Source organism: Acanthopagrus latus, chromosome 21 (assembly GCF_904848185.1).
Source record: "Acanthopagrus latus isolate v.2019 chromosome 21, fAcaLat1.1, whole genome shotgun sequence".
Lineage (NCBI taxonomy): Eukaryota > Metazoa > Chordata > Actinopteri > Spariformes > Sparidae > Acanthopagrus > Acanthopagrus latus.
The window spans coordinates 1561347-1578083 of NC_051059.1; the positions used below are offsets into that span (position 1 = coordinate 1561347).

The following is a 16737-nucleotide window of genomic DNA, read 5'->3' on the forward strand; positions in this document are numbered from 1 at the left end:
CTAACTAGCTAGCTAAGTAGCAGCATTCTTTAGAGCTGGAATGTCACTTTTGACCGCGAAACAACAAAGGTGAGACGTGCAGAGATTGTCTATAGTGTGCAGGCTAGGTTTTTATTTACCAGGGAGCACTTGGTTCATTAATCACATGGGATTTCTCCTGTTAGCTGGGAACTGGAGCTAACTAATTTTTACTACCAGCAATGATGAATACTTACTTTCTTGAAAAACGTTCTTGTGTCCATTCTTTTTCATTCACGTTCTTCTGTGTGCGTCAAGGTACACGCTGCAGGTACCGAGGGCAAGCAAGGTCGAAAACGAGGACTGGATTTGCAGTGATGTGGGCGTTCTGGAATGGATTGGATGACGACGCACTGAAGGGGCCCTGTCTACCTTACACTATGAAGTGAAGGGAATCTGACAGATTTATGATTTTTTTAATTATTATTATTTTATTCCAAATGCACAAATAGAACATGGCTTCCTGATATTCAACAAATTATTTGTACAACATAATATAGAAATGAAGATTTTGAGGAAGTATTATAATAATGAAGCACAGAAAAAAAAAATAAATGACATATTCGAAAAGGAGCGAGAAGAAGCATAGCATGTTAGCTCTCACCCCTTATATGATTATTTATTTAAACTCATATTCTGACCACTTTATATTGAATTTGTCAGCACTTTTTTGTAAAATTGTTTAGGGGGGCTTCAAATATTTGTAGGAAGCTGATGTGGTAAAACTCATTAGCTTGTAAGGTTCAGGTTAGCGCTTGAAATTAAGCTAAAGTTACAAACAAACGAAGGAGATGATAAGTACATTTACAAAAAAAAGGAGAAAAGGAAGAAGAAGAAGAAGAAGAAGAAGACGATGAAAAAGAAGCAGACGACTTCACAACATGGAGAGATGGCTGAAATTAAAAGAAAGGCCGCTTGTTTCGCACAAAGCAGACTCTGCGCCACCAGAAAAGAAAAAGAAAACAGACAGAAAAAGAGACTTTATAAAGAGGAATACATCATGGTGGGATTTACAGTAACTGATTCAGACCCTCAGCAGCCTCTGTGTTTTTTATGTGGAGAGGCACCAATTGTCGGCGGGCAAGACTGCTGACTTTTTCACTCAGAAATTGTCCCGAGTTCAGGAGGGCGCGAAATCACATGCGTGCTGCAAGTCAGACTTCAGCAACTTCCCTTCAAGCTTCTTACCAGGTAGCTTTGCTTGTCGCCAAAGCTAAAAAGACACTACTGACCTGAATGGAGAAGCCCAGTTGGTCATTTTTGCTTGTTTCAAAGATGACACAGTCAGCGATACAGCTGAACACATTGTCTTCTGCAAGCTGCTACCTGAAAAAACCTGGGATGAGGACATTTTGAATTTAACTGACTGTTTTTTCATGGAGCACGAGTTGAACTGGAAGCGCTGCTCGCATGTATGCACAGACAGGGCAGCGTCTATGACAGGTCAGCACCGCAGACTTGTCGCTTGCATTAGGCAGGTAGACCCCGACATCCAAGGCATGCACTGCATAATTCACAGAGAAGCGTTGGCTTCCATACGCATGAGCCCAGAACTGGACAGTGTTTTGACAGACTCTGTAAAAGTGATTAACTTAAGTAAATCTTCAGTAAATTTTTTTGGGGGGGTGGACCCGGATGTGGTTATTCTTTGAAAATTACTAAAAGAAGTCTCCAGTGACGTGTTTATGGCAAGAAAAAATGTGTCTCTTCTTCACGATGCCTGGTCAAGAGGTGAGGGGCTTTCAGGCTCATATGCTGGAAAGAGGAGTCAGTTTGGGTCATGGCCGAAACAGGAGCTCTGTTAGATGCAGAGACGGAAGGGCTTGTGTTCCTACAATCTATGTCCCCAGATGGCTGCAGCATCCTGACATTTGAATTGTGAAACAGTGCAGAATCCTGCCTTTTCATGTTTCGTGTGGGACATGCCCGTATGGAGAGTTATTTGTGGCAGGTTTTGATCAGTGACAGGCTCGAATTTCTGAGGCATATTTGCATTTCCAGGCCTCAGAGATCTCCACATGTACCATGACAGTGGTGTCATCACAGTTGGTTATCATGTCCCTGTGCTCTTGAGGACACAATATTGTGGAACTTCAAGACCTCAAGCATCATCTTTGCATTCTCATTGTACTGACATTGTCTTTTGATCAGAGGCTCTTGGGGGTGTGATGGAAAATGGGCAATAATTCTTGAGAATTCTGCCAGACAAAGCCAGTTGTGGATGCTGTGATGCAAGTCTGTCTCTTTTTTGAGTCTGAGGGACATTTCTTCTCAGCTCTGCAGTCATTGCATGGTGGAAGAGCAATGACCTTTTTATTGAAGGATTTCTGAGTCTGCTCCCTTCAAGCAGTCTGTGTGCGAGGTGAGTCTCGTGCAGTCTTATGATTTGTACCTTCCTGAGAGTGCTCTCTGCGTTTAAGTTGTTTTCTCAGCTTTTGGGGCTTTTTTGCCAACTTATCAGCTTTGTCTGTCAATGCTTTTTTCTCTCTGGATTGTCTTTTGCTAGTTTAAGCTCTCTGCCTCACACCAGCATGCAGCTGTCTGTTGCTCCTTCACTCCTCAACGCTGTTGTCTAAAGGATGATGTGGCGGAGTATCTAATTCTTGCTGGCCTTCCTTTTCTTTTTTTTCTTTTTTCTTTTTCCTTTGCTCTTTTCTTTCGTCCTCTTGATTTTTTCTGTGCCTGTTTCCAATACTTTCTCTTATGCCGCTTTTCTCTCTCTCCTGAATTGCTGATCTTTTTCATTTTGCTCTCGTTCACCCTGTTTCTCCATCTTTCCCTCTCCTTTGTCAGGAACTCCTTCAACTCAGGCTGGCTATTGATTTTTTTCTCTCCTTCTCCTACAACTTCTGTCTAGCCATTCTAACCTGAAATGCATACCATTCTGCAATCAGGTCTTAATCATGGATAAACATGCAACACTTCATTACATATCAGGTTGAGAGGCAGATTCTTTAAACATATTCACGTACACTACTGTATGTCACAGCTAGGTTTAATTCGACACATGCAACTGCACTAGCAACAAAAATGCATAGGAAGTGATATTCTTGGTGTGATATTGGTATAACCAACATTAAAATGCTGAAAATGGACACTAAAATGACATTAGTCAACACCATCAGACACAAATTTTGATGGTGTTGACAAAAAAGCACATTTCTCCTTATATCACACAGGATTCTCACAGGAGCCATCTTGTTTATCATCTGTTGGTCATGGTTAAGCCAATATATATAAATAAATGCTAGATTGCAGAAAAGTGTACTTAAATGTTGACTTGTACTCACAAACGTCATGAAAAATACGTAGTGTTATTTTACTGCTCCATCTTCAAGATTGCATTGTTCTAGTTATGCACACAGCCGCACACACACACACACACACACACACACACACACACACACACATGCACGCACACATGCACTTCACATGTAACACCCGCCCCCTGGAGAGCCAGCGAGCGTCAGTGTGCAGAAGCAGCTGTCCGTGCCCTGACCACATCTCCTGGCAGAGGACCCCAAACAAGCGAGAGTTTAGCGGCCGTGATTTGATGAGATTTATCAGTTTCACGGATTGGCTCAGCACGGAGTCAAATCACCTGTAAGACTTCTCTAGGTCTTTTGTTTCTGAGAAACGTGGAAATCTGATAATGGAAGATTTGCCCTGGGTTATATTTTGCAAAAAGGTAAATGGCTTTTCTGTTGTCCACAGAGTCCTGTACCATGAAGTAAAGTGAGCCAAACACATGCCTTCAAACTCAGGTGTTTCAAGTCTGTCTTCATATTTCTCTGGTAAGCAGGACATCCATACTGCATCATCACTATTATGTTAAACGTCTGCCTGCCTCAGTTAATTTCATCCCATTCACTGACATTGGTTTTCCACAAATCACTAATGACTTGGTTAAACAACTCAGTTATTGCATGTTCTGGGTTAGACAGATGCGACATCATGTACATAAGCCAGCTCAGGCACAAACTGAATGCCTATTTTAGAATTCAGACTCTCAGCTGGATGACAAAAGTAATGCTTATTCCAATCCAGGAAACTACAGACTGATTGCTTTGACATCGCACATTTGTAAATTAATGTGTAGCAGATTATTAAAAAGAGTGTTTTTTTTATTTATGGGAATGTAGAGGAATAGTAGCTACCTATCAAAGTGGATTAGGAGAGGAAGGAGTACAACGGATCCAGAGATGTGCTTAGAAGAGGGGGTAAGGCAAAATCTCGGCTGGTGAGGCTTTTAGAATGTGTTTAAGGACCAAAAAGCAAGATCATCATCAGTTTTCGAACTCCAAGTTGAGGCAGGGGAAATGCCACCTGCAAGTAAGTTCTGAAGGGGCATGGAGAGTCATCCAGCCAAAAGAGCATTAAAGGGCATCTGGAAAAGGGAAGTAGCAAGTTTTGGACAGCATAATGCAGCATCAAGAGACTTGTAAACGCATGAAAATGAGTTTGCTCCAACTCTAATAGGGCCAGTAACTCCTTGTGGATGTTAGAATCTATGATGAGATTTAAAATTAATCCAAATTAAGACCGGGAATACAATTACAGATCCAGTCAGTGGATTTTATAATTATAAAGAATGTGAGTGTAAAAGCCATGTGGATTTAGGTACTTAGTAACAGGAAACACACGTGCTGTTTGTAATCCACAACCATAGAGGGAGACAGGGCCCGATAAACCTCAAATCATGAGAGGGTATACTGTTTAACAAAATAAGCAGTTTTTAATGATTCCGCCTCAGTCCTGTGCAGTCTCATGCCAGGTATGGCCAGTGATTGTCAGCAATTATTTTACAAAATAATCAATCATTAGCCTACACACAAGAATAGGAATGCGAGGCACTGTGGCTGTATTCTTTTGAGTAACTGCTCATACAGGCATTGTGGGAAATAACAGGGTGGACAAACTGACCGAACAAGCCATGAAAAGAAGAAAACATAGACACAGTTAGTCATAAAAAAAAAACAACAACAACAACAACAACAACAACAAAAAAACAATAAGGATCAGAAGATATGTATAAAATATGAAGTAATGGCAAATTAGATGGTAGAGGGATAGTAACAGAAAGAAATGCAGCAAACAGAATAGCGTTAATGCACAGGGTGCTTCCAGAAGAAACAGAAAACCTTGTTGTTTTGTTTTTGTTCTCTGGTTATACTGATGCAGTTACGGTATTTCATTTACTAGGCGATACAAAGCAATGTTATACTCCGGTACAGTAGGTGGCAGTATTCATGTAAAAGTCATGGTTACAACCCGATATAAAGAACAAAAGAAGAACACGTTGCAGCGGAAGTACAGGAAGTACTTCCAGCAGACGTGAAATTCAACCAGCTAAGAAGAACTAATTTAGAATGTTTTCTGCACATATCCTGCGAACATTACGACCCTGGATTATCTCTCGGTCGTTCGCAAACCTGAACGTTACGGCCGCGCGACATGTTGCGCCGATTACCCAGACTTGCTTCAGAGTGACGAGCAGGAGCCAGCTACCTGCTGCCAGGAGGTCATTCCTCCAGACACACAGCAAGGTGACGTTATTAACACCGTACTGACACTGTGTACTCTTAAGAGATATGTAGGAGTCAGCATCAAGCTAATACTTTAATTGAAGCGTTTACGTTACAAATTTAAACAAAACTAGTTGCTACATTAGCATTAGCCGCTAAGATCACGCTGTCTGGAATCGACTGTTAATGCCTGCTATGCTATGCTAGACGTCTAGAAAAGGGCCTGGGAGGATATCTGACCAAAACAGACTTTTTCAGATGTATAAATTCAGCATTTATAGTGTCACATAGGATACTGCAAAAAATAAGCAGAAATCTTCTGAATGTCGTCTTTGGGATTGTTTTAAGGGTTTCTTTTAAAGGACCTGCAGTGTGCTTGACATAAACAGATCTAGAATGTCTCCTGTGGAAAATGCTGTATGAATTAGAATTAGCAGTTAAATCTGGCCATGTGTTACAAGAGAACAAGCAAAATAGATTGAAAAGGTAACTCTATACTATTATTGCAAAATATCCTTCATTTATTTACACTGCTGTGAAATACTGCTATTGTCCAAGTTTTAAAAATCAGTAAAACCATGTCAAAGCTGGTTTAGATAGGGTATGTAAGTTATTATTATTATTATTATTATTATTATTATTATTATTATTATTATTATTATTAAGCTTTTGTATTCATGAATAGTTCCTCCATTTCCATTGTATTGCAGTGTCATCAGCAAAACAGCTTTCATGTGCATTACCGCCATGTCTTGTAATCAATACGTTACAGGATATCACCACTAGTCTGTCACTAATCTCCAAATCAACAATACAACTTAAACTTGAGAGCCTTTTCCCGGTTCTTTGAACAGGTGCAGTCTCAATATCCATCCATCCGTTGTCTCTCCACGACAGTCAGCTCCGAGGATGGGAACCTTATTTACAGTGGCAACCTGGCTAATGCTGTTCGAGGTGAGTTACTATACCCTACTGTATCTGAGCCCTATTACATCTGAAGAAAAAAAAGAAAAACAATATCTGACACTAGTTTTGATTAAGCTCCAATTCAGCTGTACAGAGTGTGCTATATTTGCTTGTAGGGCTGGGAAGTGCGACTACGTTTAATGACTAGGAGCACCTGTGATGCCCAACACAATTTTTTTTTTTTTCATCATCGTGTGAAACATCAGGAGCAACGTTTCTGCTGATAACATTCTCTCATGTGCACTCAACTCTTCTACTGACCGAGTTTCTTGGAGAGGGATGATATGTAAACAGGCGGCTCTTCTAGATTCTCAAATTTTATCGCACTGAATTGCTCAATTTCTGACAGTAAAATTTGTAATTTTGCGGGAGTTGTGAGGTTTTTATTACGTTTTGCAGACGCGTCTTTTACAATGATAGCTTTTGGGGAAAAAGTCCCCAGTGCATCACATGAAGATGTAATTACACAACCAAACCTGGTTTCAAGGCCCAGCGCTCTCTCTCTGTGTTGGTTTCACCTGGAGACTAAAAACTACAACGCCATCCACTGTATCATCATGCTACTTCATGCTATTCACTGACGGGTGCTGTCTTGAGTGAATGGGAACAGGATACCACTTCAAAATTAAAATCAATATGTTGCAGACTGCCACAAATGAATTAATGTGTGGGAAACACTGGTCCAGTGAGACATGGACATTGTTCACAATAAAAACTGTGAAGCGATGTTGTAAAACATTCGCTGAATACAACAAACAATAACGTGGAAGATGGCTGAGTGAACCGATGAACTAACAACGTTTACTGATGATCCCCAGTCGTTCAAGCAACGCTAAATGAAACAAGGAAAAAATGCATGAAACAAGTGCATAAATGTTGGATCACCAGCTGATCGCTCTGTGTATTATCTTGTGGATTTAATATTGATTGAAGATAGTGATCAAAAGAACGTGACTCATTATGTAGCTCGGTAATGTCACTATACAGCTGCGAGTATGAGGAATATTATATGCCAGGTTTATTGTCTGTGGTCTGTCTGCTGAGAATAAATTTCCAGTGCCTCATGGAAATTATATTTATTCTGCAGTATAAACAAACAAAATTCAAAACTGATGATGGCAAAGAGATGGCCTGCTGCAGGTTTACCAGCAGGTTGGACTCACTGTCACCTGTTGGAGCTGCAGCCCTGTGTGCTGTCGTACATGCTCTGTGCCCTTGTCAACCACTTCACATGCTCAGCTTTGGTCTCCTCATGCTGATAGCTAAGGAACAGATGTTGAACACATACTTTCAGGGTTCTTAGTGCTTTAAGTAAGTTGATTTGTGTTTAGTAATTTCAATTAGCTTTAGTGTTTGTTTTCCGCAGGCCCTCGCACAAACAGCTGTTGTATACGGAAACCGTAAATGTATGTAAAACGATAAACTTTACGTCTACATATTTTCTAAATATATTTAAAACATGCCGTTAGACGACAGATTACTCACTCAGTGGTCATCCTTCTGCTCTGTCTCACTGGTCTTGTTTTTTTCCAGTTAAACTTTAGGATCATGAGTAAAGTCTCTGGCTCACCGCTATGCAAACCAGAAGTGAACTCTCATGTAACGCACTTGTGCTGCTTCAGGCTGGTTGTTGGTGACAGTACCTTACAAAAACTGCCTGCGGCAAAATCACTGCAGCAGAAATCATCTATTTCTGTTTGCATTAGGGCTATGTGAGCAAACGCACAACCAGCAGCCCTCGATAGTCGCCGTTGACCATGGCCTCTCATGCTGTTTCAGCTGCAACTTGGCCTCTCTCTGCTAGATTTTTCAGTTGTTCACTCCTTATTCGAAATGGAACAAAATTCTGGGGAGAGACATAAGTTAAAGAGTAAGCTTTGGCCTGAGCCTGGGTCCTCTTCCCTCCTTTGTTTACATCTCATCGCAGCCTGCATACGCTTCTGGTTGACTGTAGTGTATATCCTGAAACTTGTGAAATCCAACACTGAACTATAAAGCAATTCTTAAATCAGAGCCACTTGCTGTACCTCTATACAAACAAAATCAGTCACATAAGACCTCAGTGGCTGTATTAAACTGCAGGTTTTGAGAAATTTACTTTACAAAGACTGATGCAACAAACTGCTGATTGAAATGCATACAATACTTAGATTAAATGAATATGTGCCTGATGATGGAAGTGATTAGAAAAGTGTTCTACAGTAACCCTCCATTAGGTAACCGATGTTCTCTGAATTCTCTTTTGTCAGGTGTAAAGCTGTTTTCTTATAGTACCAGTGGATTTAGCCTCCTCGTCATGCCCCAGATCCTCCTGAAGACTGGTTTAGGAGTCCAGGGCTTTGCCATTCAGGCTGCTTATTGTGGAATCATTGGAGTGTTCACCTTCCTCATCCCCGTCCTCCTCCATATTCTGACCAAGGGCTACGTGATCCGCCTGTACCACAACCCAGAAAAAGACACCTACACTGCTATCACATATAGTGTCTTCCTCACTGAAAAAAAGAACGTGTTCCACCAGAGGCAGGTCAGGATCCCAGACATCAGCAAGATGTTCACCACCTTCTATGCTGACCACATTGGGCTACTAGTGAACCCAGACATGTTCCCCATCCCACATGACTACAACCATCTGATGGGTTATGACAAGCCCTTCAGGTTTGACGCAGACGACATTAACAGACCTGATGAGAGCTGAAGGACTGACTGCAAAGAAGGTTGATGTGCTGTTACTATGACTTGCATCCAAAACTCAAACTGTACAGTCCATTTTACTTCTACCAGGGTGGATTATCCACAGAGGATTGGCAACCAAAATATTTTCTCAAATACGTTATAAGGTTTATTGTCAATATAAATATCATGTTAATAAATTATCATATTTCCTTGGACTACTGGTCTGGGCCTTTATTTACATCAACTGTAGAAAGTGAACAACCTTTATTTGATGAATAATTGTATTAGAGGCAGGCATGTATAGGATTTTGATAAGTTATTGTATTGCTTGTGTTCCAATGGACGGAAACCCTTCTTTAACAGGGCTTTTATTATGAAACATATATAACAGCAATATTGGATTAAAGGCTTCTCTGAAAAGGAAGGGGTTTTATAGAGGACTGGCAGTCCTCACAGTCAGACATCACAGCAACCCGCTTAGAGGCAGGGGCCCACTCTGGATAAATTCCATCGCTGACATGGCTCAGCTGGACTCTGTGCAGTACCATTAATGGAAAAGTACAACTGGAAGGTACCTCCATAGATGCACAAGATACTGATGCCATGGCCAGCACACCCCCATGACATCACACATGCTGGCTTTTCAAGATGCTGGGTGGTCATTTTATTTCACTTGAAAGGCAAAAACTGAAATGTGTATAAAGTGTCTATTGACAAACGTAAATAACAGCTGTTGGACAATTCAAATTTATTACATTTTTAGTAAATATTACTCGATTAACTCACAGTACACAAAAGCTCAAAAGTCCTGTGCTGCTTAAATTGTACAGAGTGGTGCCCAGTCAACTGTTCCATCTGATATTTTATATTTTATATATTTCTGGGTTATTTACTGACATTGTTGAGCCATGCTGTTCATCAGATATTTTTTGACAAACAACTAAATTCAAACCTTAAATGAAAGAGGTGGGTGGTGTCCCAGTTTCATTTTAATTGTTTCAATCTATTATTACAATTTATGGTTTCAATTTGAGCATTTTATGTCTTCTTTTTACTAATTTCACACTCATTTTATTAACTTGCCAATGTTGCAGTCGAGCTATGTAGCTTGTTGCTAAATGTAGCTTGTTAGCTTGTATGCTAACTCCGTTGTTTGGCTTTGTCTTTATGACTAATGGTTAGCAAAACCAGTAGCCATAGCCAACTTGCAAAATAACCCAAAATCTCAAAATTGACAGTGCATAAAAAACATTGTTTGCCTGCCACATTTCCCTTAATCGCGAGAAACTGAAAATGGCTATAATTTTGCTTCTAGTTAACTTCGAAAGGTGCTCTAAGAGTCTAAGTCCATGTCTGTGATATCCACAAATCCCAAAGCGGCACGCATCCTTCTGGACACAATGGAATAAACCAGAAACTTTCAAATATGACCTGATGGATGCACAAGTTTGATGAAGACAGAAGGGAATTTTTATCATTGCTAAATGAAAAAAAAAACAACAACATAATATTACATTACATTTTTTTTATATATATATATATATGTCAGTCTACTGCTACAATCAAGTCCAGTAGGTGGTGGTAATATGTCTATAATCTGGTCTGCCAGCTGAAAAAATAAAGTTGATAGAAGAAATGCTTAATGATCCCCTGAACAGGGGGCATCCTGATGAAGATCTCTGTTCATCCCCAGATACATTTTCTGTTGTGTGTCTTGAGCCCTGCACTACTGAAAGAAGATCAGAATAAAAATGTGTTGTCACTAGTTGAAGTATTAAGAGAAGCTTATGTTGTCCTTCATATTCATTTAGTTTTTAATGTTAATGAATATAATGTAATAGGGTATTTTTCCCCTCTTTAACCTGTTGCCCTCTGGCAGGCGCTTCAGGTCCATACGGGCCAGAACAAACAGACTCAGGGATAGCTTCTTCCCCAAAGCTGTCACCATACTTGCCTCAAACTTGCACTAATGTATATATTGTATTGTACTGTATTTATTGTGTAGTCTTTTATATTGTGCTAATTATGTGTGCACTTTTACGGAGCTGCTTTTTAAATCTCATTGTACTGTGTATAATGACAATAAAGGCTTTCAATTCAATTAAGTCTGTGACGCTTTAAACCAAGTCACAATAATCCTTGACAGAGCACAATTTTTTGAATATTTCTTTAATGTTAAGTAAATACAATTAAATATGCATAAATGGTACAATACAATATTTACTTTACAGCATAACTGAACATATTAGTAACATACATTAGTGTCATACTTTTTATGTGTAGTAGTTTTTTCACCTGGGAAAGGGTCAAAGTTTGGCATGACACAAAAATAACTAAACTAATAACTACATTAAACTAATAATCAGATATTAATAAAACTTACCAAAATCAATAGCTATCCATAACTTTGTCACAACAAGTCTGCTTTTTTTCTATATATTTTGTCTTATTTCACCACCTCCTTATGTGGGAAGCACAGTTGAAATAAAGGACACTGACAGCAAACATACCAATATTATTTGTTCTGTTTTTCACTTTTCAACATCATGTGCACCTTATGTTAGTTATCAGGTGCAGCATTGCCACTGCCAATTTTACTTTCAATGTAGCTTCCAATAATTTATTCTCTTCTTTTGTTCATTTTAAGTTTTCTCTTTATTGCATTTACTTTTTCAACACTTTATATTTGGTATATTTCACTAATATTTAATACCATATTGTATTTATTCATAAAAACTGGGCCCAGTGTGTGACTCTTACGAGGGGAACCCACTAATTGTTACTGGTTGTTTTAACCTAACCAGCAAGTCCTATCCATTAACCCAGAGACAACATTTGAATTAAAATGCCACTCTGACCCTGGGAGTGCAGTCAGGTCTATGTTAAGATAGACCTATAGATCTATGTTAATGGGTGTGACGACCCTCACATCTACATCCTCACCTTTCTAGAAGAAAGACAGTCTGAGGAATATCCCTTGAAACAATTCCAAGAACAAACTTAAATTTTTTTTTTTTTTTCCCATGCATATAAGGGTAAGTATAGGTCAATTTATATATGGATACATACACATGGATATGTTTGATGTTGTAACATACCATTCACACCTGGATCAATAATTTATATAACCCAATTCTTAAACTATGGATGCATTTTCCTGTTTATAAACTTTATCAACCAAGCAAAAAAATACAGTAAGTAAAAGCTATACTCTGTTCCAAAACTCAATCTTTGTCTTAATTTTGTCTCTTTTGTCTTATTTTTGTCTTGTTATATGTAGTTGTGTATCATTGTCTTGTCTTGTGTCAGAGGTGTAGTTCAATTAAAGTTATATAATGTATATAGTCAGTAACGCCATTCACGCTGACGATTGTTCAGTGTGAATCTCTCGGAGGTGGTGAGGAGGGGAGATTTCTCTCCGGTGCTGATCCGCCTCTGGATAGTAGCATCAGGGCCGCATTATTATTGGCGAACCAAACCAGTGTGAACGGATAAGCCAGCTGCGTGTATCGAGGGCGTGTTGGTCGGGCGGTCTGGTAACTACACAGGTCCCTCTCTCAACTCAATAAAGAGAAATTTCCCACAAAGCAACGTTACATGACCAGACAACAGTAACTTAGTAACTGTAACTTTCCAACTCGTATGAGGAAAAACATACCACAGATATAGGTGAAGAAGAGTCCGTCTTCCTGCCCATCCTACCGACTCTTCGTCCCATTTCTGTCCGAAAATCAGCGTCTGTTATGTTCACTCAAGACTTCTCACAACTGTGCTATGTTTTAAAATGAATCTTGGGATACCTGAGCTGATGTTTCTTACTTATATCATGTATTGAAAAAAACAGTCCACACATCAATACAAGTTTATGAGTCACGACTAACATTAATCAGTTGATTTACACAATTGGATTCATTAGGTATTACTGCTGGTCTAACTTTCATTTACAACATATATACAGTGTGTAACACATTTCTTCTACAACACATAGCAGTGTCACACATGCTTGCTTAGAGAGTTGTGACATGCATATGATCTAGTAGTTCCCACAGGGGTGTTTTGTCGGCTCTGTTAGTATGAAAAACATCTTTTCTTAGGCAGGACTTAGTGAGGTGAATAATCAGGTAAATAAAAGCAGACTTCTGTTTTGTAAGCAGCTCCTGCATGTTATCTTATGCACATTGGTGTCAGATGTTAGGTTTTAGCATTGCTGTGGGGTAGTGGAGTGTAAAACAGGGGTTGGCAACCTTTTTGATATTTGATCATTTTCTTGTTAATCAGCGGCTTTATTTCATCTGTATATATGCCTCGTCTGCCTTATCTTTGGTCTCAAAATGGTATAGCACTTGACATTCGGAAAAAAAAACATTTTCAGGACATAAAGTGCACACAGTCAATGCATCTGAAACATAAACTCGGTGAGCCTGCCCTGGCGGGCCTTTGTGGCATTTGGTTGGAGAAATCAAATCAAACTACCGTAAATAACAGGCACAACTACCAATGTCTGTGAGAAAAGGTCATTTGGCATGCAGATGGGGGGGAACTGTAATATTTCCAAAAAAAAACAAAAAACCTCTCATGCACACTTATTACTAGTGTGCCATTGGTTAAGTTACCCTGTGCCTATGCTGCAACAGTTGCCGACCCCTGGTGTAAAAGCACTGAACAACTTTTATATTATTTATACATATACACAACTCTTTGTTTTGGTGGTTACCATTTAAAATAGCTTGCACGTTGCAGGGCTCCAATATTTATTATTATTTAACGCACCTACTTTGTGATGTTTTAAACAAACCTACACTTCATCTGACTAAAGTGGGAATATGTTAACACATTAACAGTCTCTAGTAAGTAGAAAAAATACAAGAGCATATACAAACATACAAATGACACAAAGTAACTTTAAACTTAAAGCAACTTTATGTAACTTTTTTACCTTAATGAACCAATTTCAGAGTCATGTTGATGGTACCGATTGTCTCAGTCACTTGTTTGTGCATTGTCACTTCAGTGAAAGGGTAGATGTTTACTTCAACATACAAGATTTCATGATGCTGGTATGATGTCATGAGTTTTATTTGTAGACAGCACGATTTTTCTGACAAATGTTACACACCTGGGATTTGTATTTACCAAAGTGGTGCTGCACTCAGAAACTGTTGGGGACAGCAAATTACACAAAATGCCAAATTCTACATAATGTTGCTTTAAGTATACAAATGATGTAGCACATAGTCCCTGATGGTGAGATGATGTACATAAGTGGTACCTCAACAAACCAATTTAGTACATGATTCTATATAAATTCATTCAAACAAGGCTATTCTAAAGGGAAAACAGTACATTTATGACATTAAGCTATTTAAAATGCCACACGGGAGCCGTACAGAGGAAATCAAGGTCATTGACCTGTCAAGTTAGCCTATTTTCAAATACATGAATGTCTGCTTCTGCTGTCATTCTGTCCTACTACCCACAGCAAAGACTTCAACTTATTTATTGGGTTCAAAAGTTTTTTCATGACTTGCATTACGATAATCGTGGGTCTCACTGTGTTTCCAATATCAGCACTCCTCCCTCCTGGCTCCCTCCAGGAACCCATTCTTACAGTACATCCATACATATACAGGGTACACAGATGATATTTGTGTCACACGGACCTCACCATGGGCTCTAGCTGCACACAGCACTGCGCAAGTGACTTTACTAGTTTCAGACTGATGCCGTCATTTTCACATTCAGCACCCACGTTGTGTGAATAGCAAATGTACTAACACCCACCTGTGCTACCCTGGCCATGTTGGTCTTAAAATGAGGTGTGGCCAGGGGCACTGACAGTGGAGGGTTAAATATCTGTGGGTCTTTTTTCATTTGCAGTCTAATGGGACAGATGATTGTGAAATGGCAGGGCAGAGGATTCAGCAGCAGAGGACAACATCCTTGTCCTTCTGCCAAGAGGACAGCAATGTTCAAGGTCCTGGCACAAGCAGCTTTTAAAGGGATTAGGAGATTGCAATCTGATTGGTTTAATTTATGTTCCACCCAAAACACAACCATGACTTTCAGTCTAAATACAACCCCTTCACACTGTGCTATTCTCTTTGACGCCAGTTTATTGGCTATTCAACCAGCAAAATGAACTCGGTTGAGCTCTCAACTTACTTGTGCTTTAGACCAAGCCCTATAGATTGTTTACATAGGCTGCATGTCACCACAGAGCCTAAACAAAGAAATGGACGTTTGCCCTTTTTTGTCAGACAGATGACTACATCCATGTCACTTTTTCCTGCAGAAAAATGTTCACAGAATTTAGAGATGACTCTATGTAGTGTGTTGAGATACCAGACCTCTTCACCCGTGGTGACCTCCTGGGTTGGAGCCATAGTGCTGAGTCAGCTACCTGCTGTTCATAATGATGCCGGATCTCCTGGCGTCGACGCGGGCTGCTGGCTTCCATGCTTTCCTGATTGCCTAGATGCCTCTTTTGTATTACACTGAGCGGGTGTGAGACTCAGGAACCCATCATCTGATTGGTTTATTCCAGTGTGGCGGTGAGGCTCTGACTGGCAGGATGTTGACTGAAGGAGATATTTATTGTCAGTACACAGGCTAAGTTTGGAGGATTGGTCCCCACAGTCTGTGCCCAAATCCTGCCATAAAAAGACAAACAGTAAAGGAATAAGGTGTGGCACTACAGAAGACTGTTTCATAAGAACAAATTAAAATATTTTTCCGAATATGAACTCTTATAGTGCATTCAGACCATATGCAAAGTGAATATATCCCTTATATTCCACGAGTGAGTTTTAGTGCAGAATTGTTCATTTTTATTTGCATAAGTAGTGCGGAACCCAGCTGGTTGAATTTTAGCGTGTGGTAACAGCAGCTTCCAGCACAACCTGAGGCTGACCAGTGCCCAGTTCTGTCCATGAGTCTCTGCTGAGTGCTAGTGTCTTATAAGGTGTTATTAACCCAAAGCAAAGAGATTCCTCACTGATATGAGTGCAATAAATGGATCAGAATGACGCCGAAATGACATTATAATTCCACCTTGTAAAAAGTCTTTCAGCCAGACGACAAGCAAACAACTTTAACGCTGCTCCGCTTGAATGACAACTAACTGGCCACGCCCCCCCACCTGGAGTTTTCTTCCTCTCATCTGCTCTTGCAGCACACAGTACGGTGTCTCTCACAAGCTCCCCCTGGGAGCCAACCCGGGTACTGTCACTCTCCATGGCTCAACGCCCCTACCATGGCCCACTGTCTCCTACTGGCTGTCATAAAGCCACCTCGCAAATCAATACACATGCACAGGTGTAGGTGAACTATTGATCACAGTGTGCTTGTTATACCAACCAGATCAGCTAACAGCAAACCTCACACCAGCAATTTAACCTCTGGGTTATTTTAACATCTCAAGGAACCTCTGCTCTTTGATCTACTGAATGACTGAAAGTTTGACTTCTTTTGCCTGATTGAGACATGGCAGCAGCCTAATAACTTTTCACACCTTAATCAAACTATTCCTCCTGGATTCGTCTACTCATCACAACCC

General features: G+C 39.9%; 2 protein-coding genes across 2 annotated transcripts in view; one reads left to right on the forward strand and one right to left on the reverse strand.

Annotated features, from left to right (window-relative positions):
- Positions 1-5297: 5297 nt before the first annotated feature.
- tmem70 (transmembrane protein 70) lies at positions 5298-9397 on the forward strand. Its single transcript, XM_037084908.1, has 3 exons — positions 5298-5564; positions 6398-6497; positions 8759-9397. The coding sequence occupies exons 1-3, from the start codon at positions 5388-5390 to the stop codon at positions 9202-9204; spliced, it is 723 nt and encodes a 240-aa protein (XP_036940803.1). The 5' UTR covers positions 5298-5387; the 3' UTR covers positions 9205-9397.
- Positions 9398-13650: 4253 nt separating this feature from the next.
- Positions 13651-16737, reverse strand: part of LOC119011619 (potassium voltage-gated channel subfamily H member 6-like) — a 51353-nt gene continuing 48266 nt past the window's right edge. Inside the window, 1 exon segment of the mRNA XM_037084907.1 lies at positions 13651-15832. Coding sequence (XP_036940802.1) covers positions 15590-15832 — 243 coding nt within the window. The 3' untranslated portion in view covers positions 13651-15589.

Coding starts and splice junctions, on each gene's coding strand:
- tmem70 (XM_037084908.1), top strand. CDS start 5,388: ATGTTTTCTGCACATATCCTGCGAACATTACGACCCTGGATTATCTCT. Junction 5,565..6,397: donor TCCTCCAGACACACAGCAAG/GTGACGTTATTA, acceptor TTCTTTGAACAG/GTGCAGTCTCAATATCCATC. Junction 6,498..8,758: donor CCTGGCTAATGCTGTTCGAG/GTGAGTTACTAT, acceptor CTCTTTTGTCAG/GTGTAAAGCTGTTTTCTTAT.